Below are 20,968 nucleotides of genomic sequence, written 5' to 3'. Positions count from 1 at the left end.
CATATATAAATAAGCTTACCCCACCACTTTCTTCTTCTTGGAATGGAGGGAATAATCATCCTTTTTTTACTATTCAACAGTTTTCGGAAACAAATTCAAAAAAAAAAAAACAGTTTTCGAAAATCTATAGAATGTATTAATTAGAGAATGATAAATAACAACCTTAATAAGATCATCAAACTTAAAAATACGGGATATTTATGCTAATCCTTTTTTATAAAAAATATGGTACAATTTATAAAATTGTCACTCAGATTTGATTTAGATTGATTAGGTATGGGAGGGATGAAATAATTAATAAAGTTAGTATTAAAGACATGAGGCATTCATAGATTCGTGAGTTCAAATATAAATTAAGAGAGAGTATTATTTACTGCAAAATAAATAAATTAGGAAGCTGAAATCCAAAGTAAGTTGACTTTTAATAAACTGATAATTCCGAGACTATGAGAGAAGTAGAAGAACATCCTAAACGTGTGAGAAACTAATAAATATTTCTATTATTAAGAAACTATACATCCTTATCGATGATATTATAGACAAAAGGTTTAAGAATGTTACATTCTTTTCTGATTCAATATCATGAACCGATTTTTAAACGTTTTTAGACCGTGCTTCCATTATTTTCTACGCTGGTCAAGAATGTAACCTTGTAAATTATAGTTTTAGAAAAATATATAACCCATGTAAACTATATTACCAATAAAACTGGTCTCTATTTCCAAAATTCCAAGTGTCACTAAAATGGAAGAACAAAATGTCTAAATTGTGATTCTGTGACAAAATAAATTTAACAGAAATCTCATGCATTTCGTTTCAGAAGCTACGAAAGAGCAACAACAAGTTTCTGAGTCTGGTAAATAAAAAGGGAGAATGAATCCGAGATCCTTTTTTAACCTTAGAGAGAAAGCCGGTTTAAAGCTTTTACCAGAGAGAAGAAATTCGGCTACTAAAGAAGCCTCCTTTTTTCTTCATCCTGTTTTCAATAACTGGGAAGTCGATGCAGTTGTAGGCAAGGTCTAGAACAATCGGATTACGCGGTATAGATTGTAATGCCGGTGGGAACCGTTCAATCTTTGGGGCTGTTTTCGTGTTTGAATCCCCAACCGCAGATTCATACACATCCAGTTTGTCTAACAGGTACTTCTCCTCCACCTGGTTTAACATATAATAATAATTTATAAAAATATCCGTTAGAGTGCAGTCTGTTTGATTATCAGACACTGGAAAACTTCTTATGCTATTTGATATTTAATACATCTGATGTGCAGAATAAAGCATATGATCAGAAATTACTTGGCTAATCACATTGGGGATTTTTATCAACAAGTTTCAAACACCAAGACTATTTAGATGGTCGAAGAAATAATCTAGGCATAATAAATAAGGTGAAAATCAATGTTTCTACCATCAACCACTATTCAACAAGGCAAGATAGTGAGATTGTACCTGCGCAGCTGTATTGTTTAGTGATATAGTTGACATTCTATTCGACAGATTCTCTGGAGCCCTCTCTTCCTCCATAATCCCGGTCGCATGCTCTATGCAGCTGTTAGCTCTGCATTCTTTGATCAGTGTCTTCAGTTCCTGGATTGTTCCCTGAGCATTATTAGAAAAATTTAGTCAAAATTCATATATGTCCAGTGAAAAGAATATTCAGTCGACATGAGGTAACATAGTACACTTCTGTTCACAATGACTATGGAAGCCATGCATGAAGTGACCAATAAATGATGAGCTCGATACCTCATCTTTCTTTGCTATGCTTTGAAACTTGTTCAGGGCATCTTCAGCTAGAGATCGAGCACGAGAATACAGGGCGAATGCTTCAGCCCTCTTTCCAGCTAGACTATATGACTTTGCCAAGTAGAAGCACCTGAAATAGATTAGGAAAATATATCATTAGCTAACTCAGTCAGTCAAGGGCAATGAAAACATTAAATGTATCAGTTCATATATGGAAAGAACCACATGAGTAATATGGAACGAAATAAGTGGTTATAATATAGACCAAAAAGTAAGCGAAGAGGATGACTGACCATGAAACAGATTCCTAATTTAATGAATAAATTGTACTAATATTACATATAGCTAAGGATTAGATAAACGGCTTAGAGGAGCATAACTCTAACCAAAGATGATAAACATGTGAATTGTAAAGGAAGTCCACAACTCAATAGCAACCGCCCTAAAAAATACAATAATGTGAGAGCATTAAACCTTTCAGCACGGAAGGCCAAGCTTGTGCGCTGACACTCTTCTTCAAAGGCAATCTCTTCAGGTTTCCTGTCTCTTCCAGAGCTAATGAGATCAGAAAGATCAGCGACATTCTGAGAAAAAGAAACACAGGTGATGTCTCCCAACTGGTTTAAAAACAAAGTCTGCTTCTGAAGAAAAAAAGAGGTAAACATTGGTTACCTGTAATAGAAGGTCATACAATCGAACAAGCTCTTCAGGCCTAGTAACTTTATCATTTTTATCATCACGTTTCCTGTTCAGTTTACTCTTTGCTACTTTAACCAGCAACTGGTTCCTTTCAATGGTTCTTTGTCCTAGCACAGCTCCAACAGCTTTGTCCAAACCATTTAGGTCATCTTTAACAGATTCAGCATTACCTGCACTTACCTAAATATAGTATGCGCCTCAGTAAAATCAATCAAAGAAACAGTAAAGCACCAAAACAAACGCTCTTAATTTTGGGATGAACAAACTTGTCTAAACTTTCAAAAATCTTTTAAAATGTTAACCTTTTCGGTGAACCCAATCAATAAATCAGAAGATGGCTTGTAAATTCACTCACCAAGTCACTGCGTATCGTGTTCCTGGCATCATGATATGCAGTGAATAATTTATCAAAAATGGTTAGCTTTTTCTCTGCAGGGAGAGATTCTGCTGTTGGACTCTGTAGTTCCTTCTCAAGTTCCTGAGCTGAATAAGGAACAAAGAATAAGAGCCTCAGAGAGGTGCTCGACATTCTATAAATTATCTTAATAGGTAACGTATAACAGTAATCCCATTGTAAAGGTACAAACCAAACTTTACAGCATCATCAAGTAATTCTAAAAGAGTGGATAAGGAAAAAGTTAGTCGAACCTTTTAAAATAGAAACCCGAGATTTTGGATTCGAAACTGGAAATCTGTAGCCAAGCCAACTAAACTCTGTAAGAGATGCAGCTTGTTGAGACCTGGCCTCTTCCATAGCAGCCTACGTGACAGTGAGTATATACATCATATTTACATACCAAATGTGTGAGGGAGCTGAGAAATAGTTCACCACTAAACCATTGCAAGACATTCAAGAGTAGCCAAGATTCTATACATGTAATACGTTTTCATGTATGTTGGTCTCAGGTCAAAAGCGAGACTCTAAGTTCCTAACAACAGATGGAAAAACTAACAGACCAAAATTTTCTGCTGCAGTATGTGGATTATTGAAAGATACATCTACAGTTATTCACTTGCTTTGGTGGGGACGCTGACAAAAAAATAATATATTTGATCGCGAATATTCATACATACCTCTATTTTTGCTTTGAAAAGATCCAATGCAGGGCCTTCCATCTCACCAATCTGAAGAAGTTCAGATGTCTGCAAGTTTGACTTGCCAATTTTGTGTAGGCAGTATCGAATACTAGGCTCAAGCTCCTCAACCCGTTCTCGGCAAAGAACTTGGTTCTCTAGATCTCCATATTTCCCAAGTTCCTCATAAACAGCTCTGCAACAGGGGGTAATTTTCAAAAACAAAACCTACTAAATTGCAGAATGACGATACTGAACAAAGACAAACCTGGCGTTTTTGAAACATGCCAACCCAGTTTCCCAATTTTGATCTTGCTCAAACAACAGAGTACCTTTCATATAGGATGCATATGCCTATAAAACAGTAAGATAAAATATGACGACTCATGTCAAGCATTTATAGAGTAAACACCCGTATTACATGAAACAACTAAGCTAAAAGCCTAAAACTGAGGTATTCTCTTCTTCCTTTCAAAGCAGTGAATATGTTATATGTAAATTTATGAATACTGCAACACCTGAGGTCACAAGAATACCTCAGCTTCCAGAGATGTCCTGGAATCTGTCTTAATAGAGCACAAACTTGAGAAAAGGGAAGCCCATTTAACTGCCTTCCTCAGCCTACCAACCAAATATATCCGCTGCCGTGCATTAGGCCCATCTGGTAGCTGTCTTTTTTCCATTGCATGGCTCCATGCTCTTTCCGCCATATAGAAAACCACATGAAGGAACCTATTTCAAATAAATACACAACATGAACTCAAGTATGAGCATGTGACAACAAAATAACTTCTTAATTTCTAGTGGAATAACAACTGAGCCTTCACATTCTCCCTATAATGTTCAGGTAAAAACAAAATCACACTACGCCAACAAGATCTTTAGCTTGGAAAGAATAAGGATGAGAGCAAGATAAATACCTAACATCAGTGACAGTTGATTCAAGAATGGCTCGTCGAGTGTATTTTCCACGGCCATGAGTGAATTTCAAGGACTTGTATAACCTCCTCAAACGTGCGGAGCAATACCTCCTACACAACAAAACAACACAAATTACAGAAATTGACCTAAATTTAATAAAATCGCAAGTAAGCCAATGAGCTTAGGGTTTCATATTAATACCGATAGCGAGCATAGTCACCATGACGCAGACCATGTTGCGCCTGAGAAGATTTCATCAGCTGCAGAACTGAAACACAAAATGCAATGTTGCATTGATTAAAAACATAGAAAACATATATTATTGATACAACAAATTCACAGCAATCTCCCTCATAAAAACGACGACTGAAGGAATCAAACAATGGCCAAATTCGAGATTCCCGTAAGCAAAATTCCCAAACATGCAGATACTTAATCATGTATATTGTCATCATGTCTATAATGTTAACTTGTATACCACCAATTAGTCTCAAAAACATCAAGAGAAACAATCGGATAAATCTGAATTCCCTGGAAAACAAAAACTAACCATTGATCGAGAACCTTGGAAGGATCTGATCCGAGCTTTCAGATTTCGGATCGTCGATCTCCATTGCAGATATCTCGCTCTGCTTCTTCCCCATTAATCCACGCAATTCTAGTTAAACTCCCGCTGAAGAAACACACCAAAAGAAGAAAAATAAATCACCACGCGATATTTAAATTGAGGGATTCATAAAAACCAAACAATAGAAATTGAGCTCAACTAATTCCATACTTTTGATCTGATGAGATGATTTCAGGGTAGTACGGTGCCAATGGAATATTCCGATGAGTGCGACGGCGAGCAGTGGAGGCTTGCGAATTTCAGTTTTCGATTGAATCTCAAGCAAGGAGTGTGGTTAAAAGAAAAGGACGAGAGACTTAGAAACGAAACGGGTGGGTGACGAAGAAATTTGAGGTTTTGGGGTTTTGGTAAGCAAGTCCAGATTAATCTGGGTATATATGGGCCTCTTAGGACCAGGCCCATTTAATGTCAGCCTCTCGGGCTTATTTTCCATTTGCGCAACGAATTTATTTTGGGATATACTTATTTTTTGGAAAAATTGTTTAGAAGTATACAAAAAGTTTACAATCATGTAAAAACACAACTACATAAATTTATATGAACTTATATGTACTCATCTTAAAACTATACATATCCACCTTTGATAATACTAGAAAGGCAAAAACTACACATATCCGTAGACTTATTAGCTGTTTAATATTTTCAACACATATAGATAAGTGGTTGGTAAACCTTATACATTTGACGTAATAATTATAAAGTCAGCTTTAATTTAAACCATAAGATTTGTTATCAATTATTGTAGAAATTAGGAAAATAGCATGGAATAATAATTTATGTTAAGGTATTAATTGATACTGAAAATTAAAGATAATAAATAAATAGACCGACGGAAATCTTAGAACAGATAACGGGATCTGGAGAAGAGACCGCGTGGACCATATTAACAACCAAATAATTCAAAAATGATTATAATACTATTTGTTTAATTATCCAAATGATTATTAAAAAAGTTTATTATATGATGTTCCATAATTCCATTGGTTATTGCTTCTGTCTTATTGTTCTGTCCAATCGTCTTCTTCAAGATTTAGCACGTGAAGTCTCTCTTATACTATTTATATTTCCATGGTATTAGTTCTGAATCATTCAAGCCGGTTAAATCAAATATTATACAATTTCCACTGCAGCGATATTTCATATATAGTTTGACTCTCAAAAACTAAAATTTGGTGTGTTTATTTATGTCTGTAATTCTTAATGAAAGTTAGTGTATATTGATACAATTTACAACAGATAAAATATAAAACTATTTTGCTAGGCAAAGTATCTAGTAGCATTACAATGTACTTGAAAGAATTAAAATATTTAACATAGTAAGAATAGTATTTCAGAAAATAAATTATTCTCTTAGCAATGATTTCATTCTCAAGTTTTGAATATCTTTAGATGTTAACTTAAGTATCATATAAATAAATGATTAAAGATTTTCAAACTTCCAAGCATGTAGGCAATAGGCATGTGAGACCAGCGTGACACTACTAAGTCTATAACAAAGGCTTTTTAATTATATAATCAAATCTCGCTTGTTGATTAGCAAAACTGGAAGACGGTTCAGCGCCGGTTAGGTTCGGTTAAATACGGCTAACATCGTCTTAAAAGTGAGTGTTGCACACGTAATTTGGATGAATCCAACGGCTCGTGGGAGAAAAGGTGCACAGAGATTTTAGATGGAGGAGTAAGTAGGTGATCACAGCCCATCCTGGGATTTGCTGGTCAGCTTTTGATGTGTAAACTAATGGTAAGTTGACACGTGGATTACGTTGAGAAGAGCATCTTTTAAGAATAAATGCTTTTCTAATCCTTCACGCAGCGCCCAGCATTTAAAATAGCGGACAGTGACCCTCTCTCTCACGCCACTCTCACGCTCGGCTTATTTTTTGTCAGCTCAGCTTGGCTTGGCCGACTAATACTAGAATAGAAATTTTCTCTAATCCTGTTCTTGAGATTTTCTAACTCTAACTATTTTAAGAAACATTATTGGACCACTTTTATTTTATTTTGTTAATTTCCATTATTTTTCGTTTTTGGATTGGCCTTAAGCCCCTAATAAGTTTGGATTTACGTTCTAACTAATTGTCTAGTTGTATTATTTAGTAAGCAAGCATAATCGAACTAAAAGAAGCAATTTTTTGTTATTTGAAATCTTTTGAATGGAGTCCACACAATCTTTTAAACGGAAATTAAAGTTACAGTAAAGTAATCCTTTTAAAACAAATATCAAATTATAAATACAATGTTTCAACCCTTTTCAAAAAGGACTATATATGATCTACTACTAGATCACCACTTCTTGATATTTGCCAAAAGAAATTTAAGCTAGAAATATGAATGTTGTGACTAGTTGGATTGATCTAATTGTTTTTAAGTAAATTTTCGTTTTACAATATAAATATTTGAATTCAGTTTCGATCTTGTTTGAGAATTCTCGTTAAATTTTGCCATACTTAGCCCTATGAGCTTAACCGAACATTCTAAATTGGTGGGTTACCGAGCATTTTAATCGGATTAAACCGACTTGAACTGGTATGATGAAAACCTTCATTGAAGGAATTGGACACGTTGCTTACGAGGGGGAAACCAAAACGTTACTCCAGTTAAATAATGGCAGAAGTATTTTTTGATTGAATGTGATCATTATTTAAATGATACTACTATAAAATGTGTAAAAGAAACTTGTAATGAAGCCAAACAAGGCCAAACAGAATCATTACGAAGTGGAAGTATAAAATGACGTAAGGTCTGACCAACCGGTTTCTATATATCTCAGATTTTCAAAAATGGTTTTTGTTTCATCCAATACTAAAGGCAGTGTACTTAAATTCAATGGAATAAAAGATTGCATTGTCCGACGGAGATCCCAACACAAAACACTTGATGAATCTTTAAGCTAAACAAGTAAACATTTATATACTCTATAGAGTAGAATACATAAATAGTAAGTAACATTTAATATGGATCACATAAACTAATTCAAAGATAAGAAGCTGCAGTTTTTGTAAAATACATTCACAGACGAGATATCGTACACGACACTCACCTTCAGCCACATTTCACGGCCGATTGGCTAGCTACGTGAATGCATTTCCATTCTATTCCTTTTTTTTTTTTTCTTCCTATTTTTGCATGTTAACTTGAGACAAAAAGATGAATACATGCATTAATGTTGGATAACTATTTTTTTTATAGTCCAATACCAGTCTCCGATATTTATACCATCTTTTAAAAACGTTTTATTTTAGATCATCTTTTGATATTTCCATTAAGTAGTTCGAACCTAGTCATGCTAAATCTGATAATATGGAGAGATTTAACCATCAAACAAATCAACTTCACTTGAAGTCTTCAATAGATGCTAGCTGATTATTATTAGTATTTAGTAGTTTATTTTTGTTATGGCGCCATTCATTAGATTGTACTACAAACTTGTAAGAATATAAAAGTGAGACTTGACTTGAGAGGTAGGGAAAACAACAAAACAAGAATGATAAAGACAGTGAATATAGAAGTAAAAGCAATGATTCAATCTCGTCAATAATAAAAAAAAACTAATGAATGAAAATAGCGTTTATAAGATATAATCTTGAATCAACCAACCAAACATTATCTACAAAGATTATTCAATGACCAGATGAAGATTTATTTCTCGGTAACTTATTTAGCAACATAAGTATCTTTTTTTTTTTTGGAACAAACATAAGATCTATTTATATCTCAAACAAATGTGACCATATATAATTGTTATAATAAGATTTCTTTTTGGGTTTAAAAAATAAAATCACATTTTCAAATTTTATTTTTGCAAAGAGTAAAGAAACCTTAAAACAACTAGTACCAAACATCTTTCTTAAACTCTAACTAATATAGGATTAATGTTCTTTTTGCATTTAAAATCATGTACGAGACTAAAACATAAGCAAAAATGTGTCAACTAAAAATGTCAACTATATCAATAACATTAAAACAACCTTTTAATACTATTTTCTTCCATAATACTAAGATTTGAAATTCTAACTTTAATTTGTGCAAGTAAAGTTTTGTAGATAAAGCAAATGAATCACATGTTTAAAAAGAAAACCAAATGGTCCATTGTTTTCATAGCCGGCTACTTTGGTTATTAGCCGGGACTCGACGACTTGCCGTCGAGACTCTCGTGTGAGTCCGTAATTATTTATTCTTCAACTAAAATCAATAAACTATTGAGTTATAATCATAATCGAATGGTCCAGATTCAAGCTCATACCATACCACTAAATCCATGGTACATACAACGTAGCAGAGTCCTTCTCTCCTTCCTTCCCTCTTTTGTTTTTTCCTCTCCCTCTCATTTTTTTTGTTCTCTAAACCAACTAACCGCAAAAACCAAAAAAACCCCCCAAAAAAATAAAAATCTCTCTCTCCTCTCCGTTTCTCTCTCTGTCGGAGGGAGTGCCGGAATCGCGCGTCGACGGGAAGAATATCGCCGGAAAAGCTCAAAAATCATCGCCGGTCGCACGAATTATTCGTTGGAAACAACGCGTCGTGAGAGGAGGGGAAATTCGAAAAGAGAAAGAAAAAAAATTGAAAACGCCGATTCACTTTTTTTATATATATAATATAAAAAATTTCTTTTACGGAATTAAATATTCTGTGATGGATGCGATTGGATAGAAGGAAACAAAAAGGAAAGGAGGAAGATAAAAGAGAGAAGAAGGAATTATTCTCTTCTCTCTTCTCTTTCATCTCTGTCTACATCGCTGTTTTTTTTTTTCTTCAAGGATCGTGATACCTGAAGAAGAAGAAGGTAAAAAATAAGAGTTAACGAGATCCACTGTTTGTTGAAAATCTGGTTTGAATTTGTTTAAGAGGAAGCATAATTGTGTTTGTTTGTGATTAGGTAAGTTTTCTTATTTTTTTGGTAGCTGGTGGTGATTAGGGTTTTTATTTTTATGGTTTAATAATTTGGAAATGGTTTAATTCCGTGCCGAATTTGTGAATTAGGTAAGAGTTGGTTCGCTGTTTGATTATAATGAGCTGCACAAGGATCCGGTATTAGGCGAATTCTACTCTTATTGCTTCTGGATGTACCTAATCGTCTCTTCTAGATATTTCTATGAGCTTAAAATGCAGCGATTTGATATGTTTTGCCTCTCTAGTGGTTGAAGTTGCTAACTTTGTTTTATCCTTGGACTTCGCGTAATTCTAGTAGAAATCTTCTGTTTCTCTACTTTTGTAGTTCTTTTGCTTGATTTTTTTGGCTTGTACGTGAGTAATTGAGCACTTTTATGTGTCGTTTTTGCAAGATCTTCCTCGCAATTGAGAAATGCATTTTGTTTATGTAGACACTGGTTTTGACTTGACCACTTTTTTTTTTTTTTTTCAGGTTTTTTCAGGGGAAGTGATATGGTTCGTTGAAATAAGTTTAAAGTTTTAAAAGATTTTGATTCTGGTTTTATTAGTCAAATTTTGTAAGATGCCGTCTGATATAATGGAACAGAGAGGTGTTTCAACACCTTCCCACTTTCATGAAGATATTCATATTACTTCAGAGGTAAACTCTTTGTTTTCATTTGTTTCAGGATTTAAACTGTGTAGCTCTAGAATTGCTGGTATCATATTTCTCACGTATGACATTATATCTGCCACTAGTTTTTCTCAACTATACTTGTGCTTTTTTGTTCGGCAGAGGCAATTTGGGTTTATGAAAACAGACATGATGCCTGAAAACCAAGGTGGTCGTGATAGACTTTCAAGTATGCCAAAGAGTTCCTGGACATCTGAAAGTTACCAGCTGAAGCCACAATCTAGTTTTTCTGGGTCGCACCCCTCTGGTAGCCCTAACGCAAGAAACACTACAAATGGTAGTCAGTGGGAAAGCAGTTTATTTTCCAGCTCAATGTCTGATTTATTTAGTAGAAAGCGTAAGCTTCTGGTTCACCTTTATGGTTTTTTTAATTATTGTGTTAGATTTTTTATTCAGCTTCCTAAAATCTACAATCCTCTATGGTAAAAAAACATTGTTACTTGTGTGCTCTGACTTACTGTACTTTAACTACTTGAGCGTGTCTCCAACTTGCTGTTTTTTGCAGTGCGGCTACAGGGAAGTGATATGCTATCCACTATGTCTGCAAACACAGTTGTTACCCACCGTGAAGAAGAACCGTCTGAATCTTTGGAAGAGATTGAGGCACAAACTATTGGAAATCTTCTCCCAGATGAAGATGATCTTTTTGCAGAAGTGACAGGTGAGGTTGGGCGTAAATCTCGTGCTAATACAGGAGATGAGTTGGATGAGTTTGACCTCTTCAGCAGTGTTGGTGGCATGGAACTAGATGGAGATATTTTTTCTTCTGTGAGTCATAGAAATGGTGAGAGAGGTGGCAATAATTCTGTTGGCGAGCTTAACCGTGGGGAAATTCCATCCAGAACACTTTTGGTCGGAAATATCAGTAGCAATGTTGAAGACTATGAGCTGAAGGTCCTTTTTGAGGTACCTTCTTTCAGCAGCAATTTTGGTTCGCATGGATTCTTTACTTAGGAAATGTAAGGTATGTAGAAATTTTGGGATTACTTACTTCGTACTGAGGATACATTTGCTTGTTCAGCAATTTGGAGACATCCAGGCTCTTCATACAGCTTGCAAAAATCGTGGCTTTATCATGGTATCGTACTGTGATATAAGGGCTGCTCAGAATGCGGCGAGAGCACTCCAGAATAAGCTGTTAAGAGGAACAAAACTTGACATTCGTTATTCTATCTCTAAGGTATTCACTGTTCTGAAAGAAGATTTTGTCGTTTGCTATATGGATTGCATTTGTGACTTGTGCTTACAATTTTTCTTGCTATCAGGAAAATCCTTCACAAAAAGATACAAGTAAAGGAGCCTTGTTGGTTAATAATCTCGATTCTTCTATTTCGAATCAAGAGCTGAATCGACTGGTCAAATCGTATGGAGAGGTCAAAGAGGTTGGTATACTGGGGTTCTCCCTGTATTTGAGTTCTGAGATTGATACTTATTCGGTTTCTGTGGTTTGTAGATTCGTAGGACCATGCATGATAACTCACAGATATACATAGAGTTCTTTGACGTTCGAGCTGCAGCAGCTGCTCTTGGTGGACTAAATGGACTTGAGGTTGCTGGGAAGAAGCTTCAACTTGTGCCGACCTATCCAGAGGGTACAAGGTGGTGATTGGGCATTTTCACCTGCTTTATATTCCATTGTGGGCTGTGAAATTGATGCAAATGCTAATCAAACTGATTTGAACATGTGATTTGTTATCAAGTCTTTACATGGACGTCAACTGTATTAATGTATGATTCATTATCTTTTTCAGATACACGTCGCAGTGTGCTGCAAATGATACTGAAGGGTGTCTACCTAAAACGTCTTATAGTAATACATCATCGGGACACATAGGTATGCCTTTACATCTATGGTTTATAGTTCTTTTTTCTTCAATCATCAATCATCTGGGGACACAAATCATTGCAGTTAAATATCTCTGTTTCAGGTAGACATTTCCCAGGAATGATTTCTTCAACCTCCAGTGATGGTGGATCTATGCGGGTTATACATAATTCTATTGGATCACCTGTGAATTCCTTCATTGAACGACATCGTAGTCTCAGCATTCCTATTGGATTCCCACCTTCGGCAAACGGCATCTCAGCAAGTAAGCCTGTAGGACTTCAGGAGCATGGCCACCATTTTGATAATTCAAATATGGGGATCCAAAGCATGCCAAATCTCCATCCTCATTCTTTTTCGGAGTACGTCGACAACTTTGCAAATGGTAGTCCATATACGTCCTCTGCATTTTCTGAAATGGTCAGTGATGGCTCAAAAGCAAATGAAGGCTTTATGATACATAATGTTCGTGGAGTGGAAGGCTTTAGTGGAGGCGGTAAGTTCTCTATCGCTAATGTGCTACTGTCTTGATAAGCTCTGCTGTAGTACATTATCAGAGCACAATCTTTAAGTTACGACATTGAAATGGTCCTTACAATTTTAGTAGACTGTGAAATGCTACAGCAATGCACAGTAGGTACTGTTGTCTGGATAGACAACTTGTTTACAACTGTTTTTTTTTATTTTTGTCATCCTGGGAAAGACAGTATTAGCATTATGTTCTTAATGGCCAGTTATCTAAACAGATTAGGCAGTGTTGTACTGGGGTTTGAATATGAGAAGGGGTTGAACCTAATTGTGTATATTATCATTGCTAAAAAAATTTTGATATGGAAGATTGTAATGAAGTTTTTCTTTCAACTGCCATACGAAATATTCTCTTTCCTTACTTTTAGCTGTTGTTATCTTTTGACTGTAGGTATAGGATCTCCCATGCATCAAAGCTCTCGCCGCCCTATTAATTTATGGAGCAACTCTAACACTCAGCAACAAAATCCGTCAAGTGGCATGATGTGGCCTAACTCGCCATCTCACATCAACAGCATTCCTACTCAGCGCCCACCTGTTACTGTATTCTCTAGAGCACCTCCTATAATGGTGAATATGGCATCTTCCCCTGTGCACCACCACATTGGATCTGCGCCGGTATTAAATTCTCCTTTCTGGGACAGAAGACAAGCCTATGTAGCTGAATCTCTAGAATCATCTGGCTTCCACATAGGTTCTCATGGTAGCATGGGGATTCCTGGCTCTTCACCATCACATCCAATGGACATTGGTTCTCATAAGACTTTCTCTGTTGGTGGGAATCGCATGGATGTAAATTCCCAAAATGCTGTCCTGCGATCTCCTCAACAGTTATCTCATCTCTTTCCTGGAAGGAGTCCAATGGGTTCGATGCCAGGGTCATTTGACTCGCCAAATGAACGATACAGGAATCTCTCTCACCGAAGAAGCGAATCTAGCTCTAGCAATGCTGACAAAAAACTGTATGAGCTTGACGTTGACCGTATATTACGTGGGGAGGACAGGAGGACAACATTGATGATTAAAAACATTCCTAACAAGTACGTGAACTCAGTGTCTCTCTTTTATTTTTCTTGTCTATATCTTCTGCAACTATTTATAGTTTGTGTCTTTAGTTAAAGATGTATTCTGTTTTCATCTTTGACTCTCTTTTTTTTTTTTTTTTTTTTAATTCTGCTATGGTTTAGGTACACTTCGAAGATGCTTCTATCTGCTATTGACGAGCATTGTAAAGGAACTTATGATTTCCTTTATTTGCCAATTGACTTCAAGGCAAGCAGGCGTCCTACCTTTTTTATATAAGAAAGTCTTATTAAGCAGACACGTAGAGGTTTTGGTATTTTGCAATAACGATCTAATCTAATCTTACCCTGTCATTTCAGAACAAATGCAATGTGGGATATGCTTTCATCAATCTTATTGAACCTGAAAAGATTGTCCCATTTTTTAAGGTACAGTCTCATATTGCTGCTTTTTCTTATGGCTTTTGTCCTTTTGGGAGAGCATTGGCTAAAAGCTCTTAAAAAAACATTCACAGGCATTTAATGGCAAAAAGTGGGAAAAGTTCAATAGCGAGAAGGTGGCAACGCTTACGTATGCTCGTATCCAAGGGAAAACAGCTCTTATTGCCCATTTCCAGAACTCAAGCTTAATGAACGAAGACAAACGTTGCCGACCTATTCTCTTCCACACTGATGGTCCAAATGCTGGTGATCAGGTAAAGATTAAAGCTTCATACAATTCCGTCTTGTTTGGTTCCCATTATCCATATGCACTTCCTTCACTTCAAGTGTGATTTCATTATATCATAAGATTAGTGAGTAAAAGAAGATTCATATGATTTCCTTTGTTGTTATATCACCACAGGAACCATTTCCAATGGGAAGCAACATACGGTCAAGACCAGGCAAGCCACGAAGCAGTAGCATTGACAACTACAACAGCTTTAGCATCTCTTCCGTTTCTGAAAACCGAGAAGAAACTCCTAATGGAACTGATCCGTTCTTGAAGGAGAACTAACCAATGAGCAAAACAAGCAGAGGTAAAACAAAGAACACATAAAAAGAGACACGAAGATAACAAGAAGGTTAAATATATATAAAGTTATTATTATATGATATCATCCACACACCCTAGAGTTCTGTAAATCGGGGGGTGTTAGATTTACCCTGACAAAACTCATTTTGCAGTGAAGAAATTTTTTGGAGAGATGAAAAACTTTGTTGACCACAAACCTTTTACCCAGGTTGTTGTTGCTTCACCAGTTTTGTTGTATTATCAAAATCCCCTGAAAAATATTGCAGGTTTTTTTTTTGTTCCTCTTTTTTTTTGGGTTTTGGGGTTATATTCAAGGATTTTTGGTTCTTGCTATCAATGTATAACAGCCTTGGATTACACTCATCTTCTTTGCTGGCTATTTGTGGCCATTCTACGTTGTACTCTTTTGGACCCTTTTTTGAATGCTTCTATTTTGGGATATATAAAAATATTATTTTTCCTAATTTTTGTTCTGTGGCGAGTTCTATCTGAAGCAGATGAATTTTACGAAGGGCACTGACTAATATCATTCCGTGGGTTTCATTGAGTATATTTTGCATAAGGACATAGTATATGGTTTCCTATGATATATCTACTGGACAGAGTTTGGTATTATTATATGATACGACATGAAGAAACCTATAACTAATTCTGAAGTTTCTTAAACAAATATTTATTCAAAGCTCTGTTATAATGTTTGGTGCTGTAAGAGTAAGGTCATACGATACAAGAGCCAAAAATAATCTGAAGTTTCTTATCAAGATTCAACAACAACAACAAGAAAAAGGATTCTGTGTAGATAACAAATGTAATTTCAAAGGGAACCCTCCCTGAGAGAACAGAACACGATTCTGGATTTCTCCATATTTTGATACAATACTGTCACTTCCTAGGCCATCAATCGGACAGATTCATATATCAGAATCTCTGGCCGAACCTTCCTCTCTCCACAGAATCTGACCACATTCTTCCAGTCACCAACATCCTATGCCATCACAACACATATAAATCATGTCTGGCCTATCTAGATTTACTATTCAACTCATTGAAGGAAAAAACAACTGTTTCGACTTACCTCTCCTGCAAAACACTCACGTCTGAGATTGACCCACCGATTCTTTTCATAAGCTAGGCATACGTGTTCTTCTTCTCCTTCACCACAACCAACCTGCATCACATCCCAGATATTCTGACACTGTAACTAAGAAAAACGGAAGAACTATAGCACAAACAAATATGACCATGTTTCAGATGTTTTACCATTGACACAAGCCGGTAGTTAGTGTTTGTTTCTAAGCCTTCTTCGTACAGCCTGCTGATATCTATCTCCCAGTCCAAAGCCTTTGTTGTTTCAGATATTTCTTTCTCAGTTTCACTCTTCTCCCATTCCAACACTGACATTGCAAACCAACAAAACGCCAACATTGCTTTATGATTAAGCATAATATATGAAATTGAGTACAAAAGATCACAATCAAGGGGGTCAAAGCTTACCAATGGTAAAGATAGGCGGGCATCTACGTATAATGTGATCAACATAGCTTTTCTTACCACAACCTCCTTTTTTATTGTCACATAACATTTTATATCCCAGGCGGATCAACTTAAGGATATCCACAAACTTTATATTCCCAAAAGCACACTGCATATATTAAGCACAGAACAACTATATAAGGGGAAGTACCTGCAGTTTCTGTAGGAATGACAAAGAGGATAATAAATGAAACATACCTTCAGTTCTCTGATCGAATCTGCAGCCATAACAATGCCATAAGAACTTTGCACTGGAGAATTTGTAATCCTTCTGCATTTTCTACAACTCATTCTTTTGTTTTCCACCAACGTAAACAGGCGAGTTACCAAGCTTTCTCTTTCTGGATTTTTCCAACAACGCCAAAGATTAAGGACGGCTACAACCACCTTAGCAGCATCACTCGACTGCAAAGAGTAAGAATTAGAATACCTTTAGATTAACAATTAAGCTTATGACAAAAACAATTAATAATATAATGCTTAGAAGCATATTTCTTCACACAAACCATGGAAAGAAATTCTTCTTGGGAAGTCAGAAAGTCACTCAAGAGGCAACTGTAGACTCCCTCATCTTGAATCGCTTCTGAAACAACAGCAGTAAATAAATTTTGTAGTGCAGTAGGAACTTGTTCTTGCCGCTGGTCTTGAATTTGTTGACTATTCTGCATCAAATCTTCTTTGAAAATCTTAATACTCAAGAGGGCCTGCGATATAACATGTTTTTGTGAGTTAATCAAAGAGAATGAGGAAGTAAAGAGATATGGAATGAACTAATCAGAAGACGAGAGTTTAGGTATTGAATCTTTACCTTCAGCGTCATGTCAAGAGCTGAATTGTATCTGGCTGCAGCTTCTCCAGCTGCTGACTCCAAATGGTCCGACAGAGGATCTTCTCCATGTCTGCTATGCATATCTTGAAAATGGCGAATGAAAGAAATAAGAATTATGCATCTTAAAAACAAAATGGTTCAAACTATTGGTCAATTGTGAAGCTTTTAACAACCAGGGTCATCTTTAGTAGCTTCCTCTTGAATTTCTGTTTTGGATGAAATTTCCAATCTACCCGTCTCACTTGCAAGAGCATCTTCTGGTTCCATAGAATCTTCTTCAACCGTTCTTAGTGATGGAGATGTACTCTCAGGTTTACTGTACATGAAACAAAACGTTTTGTCAGAGAAAACCCGAAAACAATTTATAACATGCGAACTGACCATTGAGGTACTTACTGTTCAACAGTCTTATCAAGGAGACTAGATATGCTCGTTGAAGGTTTCTGTTGCGTCAAGAAGATAAATCAACCATATAAGTATTATATACACAAACCATGGAATCCTACAAGTAAGGAAACGATATCTACAAAGAAGATATGATATCCCTATAAGATAGGAAGATGTTATTGACATATTACTTATAGTTTAACCGATATATCTTCAAAAGTATTTTTCAGAGAAGCGAATAGAGAATTTAGAACTTCAAAGACCTTTTTGGTTCTATCTCTCCTCTTCTTTGATTGTGGCTTCTCCTTTGATTGTGGCTTCTCCTTCGGTTGTAGCTTCTCCTTCTCCAACTCGTTTAAAAGATCTGCTTCTGCTGCATCTGACTTGGCTTTGGATTCCATATTCACAATTTCGTTCTGGATGAGAAGAGACATAATAACATATGAGAAACAATTCAAAGGAAAAATTTGACGGAAAATAAAATCTTTCTGTATATAACAGTTTCAAACCAACCAGCAAGAAAGGTTTAAGCAGTTGAAGGATATAAGTGCGGTTATCAAAAGCAGAAAGCCTTGTGAGGTTGTTTAGCAAACTTATCCTTGAATTATCAATCAGCAAGATCTTTGTATCCATTAAAAGAACCTGCAAGTCATGTAGATACTTTTAGATGGACAATTTCATGGTATTCTGTTGTTAATGAATATTAAAATCATGGACGAACCTTTTGGGTGACCACTGATTTCAGAAGGTCTATGGCCTGCAACACTTTATCGTCACTGAGACTTTTGTGCTCACGTATAAAATTCAAGCAATCTTCTAAATCGAGGAAATCAAGTGTTGGATGCAATGCTCCTTCGAAAACATCTCTTACTGCACGCACGAATAATTTTGTAGTAAGGGAATTTTTGGGGACTCTCTCTTCACACACATCGCATAGAAGAGATGCATATCTGCTCCATTGATCTTCCGGCAGATTCTTTCTCCTTTCATTTTCGCTCACACACATGTTCTCGACATCAGTAAGAGCTGCATCATAGTCCACGACCTGTACTTTCTTTGCATATTTGTTTCCCAGAGTCCTACAGGTGAACTGAACAGCTTTCAAAACAGCCAACCAGATATCAAGATTGTGTTCCCTGATAGGTCTGGGAAAGGTCTTATCTACTGAATTGTAGTCAGTTAACCAGGATATGATATCATCTCCATGAACTGGTGCCTTGGCGTAGTGAGCACTGGGATCCAAAACATTGATCGTCCCTTCATCATCATCGAATTGAACATCATTGATTTTCAGCAGTCTTTTATCTAAAAGCAGAAATGAAAACTGAGGGTCAAAGTCGATCTTTACTTTGACTTGAATACGACCTAAGACACTATCTACTGCTGTGCAAACCTGATCTGTACCATCATTCCTTTTACACTTGATGGTTTTCAGAAAGTCTAGGATTCGAGTGAGTTCATGACATTCCAGAAAACAGATACTCTGAGGTGTTTCTGATAGGTGAGAATCGATAAGCCCTTGTTTGGAAACTTCAAGTTTTGCAAGATACTTAACTGGAAAATGCATCACCCAGTCTCGCATGCTACCAGAGAGTATTTTCAGCTCGCAAAAAGAGACAAGGAGCAATTTGATTTCCTGGAGTAACTGCTTGCGCTCTTCATCGACAGCTAAAGGCCATTCGTAGGACCATCCATTCTTAGATTTAGATGCAAACGCTTTAACATCTGCGAGCTGATTCTTGATCATTTCAACGGCAGCTACCGCATCCACAGGTTCCCAACCTCCAAGCGATATCTTACGAGCCCAGTTATTTCCTATCCGCTTGACTATATCCTTTTCTGAAGAAGGTTTGAAATCTGCATCGTGTTGTTGTTCAAAATGCTTCCTACATTCTTCAACACTAGAGCACCTCTTGGAACATTTAGTTCTACACATCCAGAATGTCCATTTTCTGTCTTTCTTGGAAGCTAGAGCTTGCTCCAAAGCTTCTTGTGCCTTTCTTTTACGTATTCCCCCGACAAAACTTGTAAGCTTTGCAATGCTTACTTTCAGAAAGTCCCTTTTGATCTTAACATCCAATCCCACCCAATAGGACCTAAACCGCTGAAAATCATCCTTAGACGGCTCTGGAGTTTTCTCTGGGTCCCGAACTTTTGGCTCAGGTTTTTGTAAAGGAGAAGTCTTGGAAGCAGCGATCATGGACTCTGCATCTTCGATAAAACCCTCGAGGTCTTTCTTCTTTCGGGATACTATGGCTCGGAAAGCCACTGGAGTAGAAGAACTCAGTTTCTTAGAGTTACTATCAGATAAAGCCTCTCTTGCTTTCTTCAAGCATTTCTTGTAATGTGACACAGACGCAAGGTTTCTGCCCAACATGAAGAGTGATTGTGCACAAAGTTCAAATACCGTCACATGTTGCGAAAAGCAAGCAACACAACCCAACAAGTATGCGACTTCCATGTCACGGTCCTCTGCTTTTTCAGCTAGGTCTACGAAAACATTACCTTGTTCGATATGAAGAAGCCATGCGTCATTGGCATTCCAATGGATTGAAATCAAATCTTCAAGTATCTCCAAGGCCTTGATGTGATTTCCTTTAGCGATGAGATCTTCAGCGTCTTTGTAGAGTCTTTCCGCCATAACATCCTTCTTGAAAGAAGACGCCATAGTAACGATTCTTCACGATGATTCTTGCTCTCGAAGGTTTTGTTTTGTGGATCACGATGATTCAGAGAGATTTGTGAGAGTAGAGGCGGGAACAATCAACGATTATAACCGTAAGGTACTGAAGAAGAAGAGGCTGGCTTTTTATATCACGTGAGAGCCACGTGACACAAGCCTTAAACAAACAGAGAGAGACCCACAATTTTGAGTATTGGGGAATTTTGTCGAACACCTTGTGTGCATTATCCGTTTGGGATTTTCTCGGAATAAAAAAATCAAAAAAAGACCCAAAAATTGAGTGAATCTTCGAATATGGGTTAAGAATTGAATGTGGAATGGTCTTCATGTTGATGATGAACAACATTCGTGAAAATGTTTGGAGAGCCACACAAGAAAAATTAGATATTTTTATTTTTACAAAAAATGGAGAGTGATGTTGAAAAAACAATAAAAGGAACTCTTGAGAGGTTTTGGTTTTGCCGTTGAAGGAAAGACTCTAACTCGCTCGGAGTATTCGGGGATTTAAACGAACC

General features: G+C 36.5%; 3 protein-coding genes across 13 annotated transcripts; 1 reads left to right on the top strand and 2 right to left on the bottom strand.

Moving 5' to 3' along the window:
- Window positions 1-637: 637 nt before the first annotated feature.
- Window positions 638-5,408, bottom strand: AT5G61970 (signal recognition particle-related / SRP-like protein). The gene is made up of 14 exons (NM_125590.3): window positions 5,219-5,408; window positions 4,991-5,113; window positions 4,642-4,708; window positions 4,440-4,550; window positions 4,056-4,251; window positions 3,788-3,873; window positions 3,520-3,715; window positions 3,094-3,205; window positions 2,801-2,928; window positions 2,419-2,625; window positions 2,221-2,330; window positions 1,747-1,876; window positions 1,450-1,599; window positions 638-1,155 (listed from the first exon to the last, which is right to left on the bottom strand). Exons 2-14 carry the CDS (start codon window positions 5,082-5,084, stop codon window positions 925-927), a joined length of 1,818 nt encoding a protein of 605 aa, NP_568947.1. The 5' UTR covers window positions 5,085-5,113; window positions 5,219-5,408; the 3' UTR covers window positions 638-924.
- Window positions 5,409-9,151: 3,743 nt separating this feature from the next.
- On the top strand, window positions 9,152-15,497 carry ML1 (MEI2-like protein 1). Of its 11 annotated transcripts, none has more exons than NM_001345510.1 (16): window positions 9,830-9,944; window positions 10,049-10,096; window positions 10,431-10,453; window positions 10,545-10,598; window positions 10,734-10,968; window positions 11,137-11,537; window positions 11,653-11,811; window positions 11,897-12,013; window positions 12,085-12,230; window positions 12,383-12,465; window positions 12,560-12,952; window positions 13,376-14,024; window positions 14,172-14,256; window positions 14,367-14,435; window positions 14,522-14,701; window positions 14,851-15,484. In NM_001345510.1, exons 3-16 carry the CDS (start codon window positions 10,451-10,453, stop codon window positions 15,001-15,003), a joined length of 2,727 nt encoding a protein of 908 aa, NP_001330764.1. In that variant the 5' UTR covers window positions 9,830-9,944; window positions 10,049-10,096; window positions 10,431-10,450; the 3' UTR covers window positions 15,004-15,484. The 11 variants fall into 11 exon arrangements, with proteins under 11 accessions (NP_568946.1, NP_001330764.1, NP_001330767.1 ...); NM_001345516.1 differs by having other exon boundaries at window positions 10,049-10,312; NM_001345515.1 differs by having other exon boundaries at window positions 9,830-9,851; window positions 10,049-10,453.
- Window positions 15,498-15,694: 197 nt separating this feature from the next.
- AT5G61950 (Ubiquitin carboxyl-terminal hydrolase-related protein) lies at window positions 15,695-20,951 on the bottom strand. The gene is made up of 12 exons (NM_125588.2): window positions 18,492-20,951; window positions 18,284-18,412; window positions 18,034-18,186; window positions 17,780-17,826; window positions 17,557-17,699; window positions 17,363-17,466; window positions 17,061-17,258; window positions 16,753-16,959; window positions 16,516-16,663; window positions 16,282-16,415; window positions 16,097-16,189; window positions 15,695-16,006 (listed from the first exon to the last, which is right to left on the bottom strand). Exons 1-12 carry the CDS (start codon window positions 20,436-20,438, stop codon window positions 15,911-15,913), a joined length of 3,399 nt encoding a protein of 1,132 aa, NP_201001.1. The 5' UTR covers window positions 20,439-20,951; the 3' UTR covers window positions 15,695-15,910.
- Between the last annotated feature and the right edge of the window lie 17 nt (window positions 20,952-20,968).

Source organism: Arabidopsis thaliana, chromosome 5, assembly GCF_000001735.4.
Source record: "Arabidopsis thaliana chromosome 5, partial sequence".
NCBI classification, from domain to species: domain Eukaryota; kingdom Viridiplantae; phylum Streptophyta; class Magnoliopsida; order Brassicales; family Brassicaceae; genus Arabidopsis; species Arabidopsis thaliana.
Note: the sequence above shows the minus strand (reverse complement) of the source record. Positions and strands in the feature narration are given on the sequence as shown.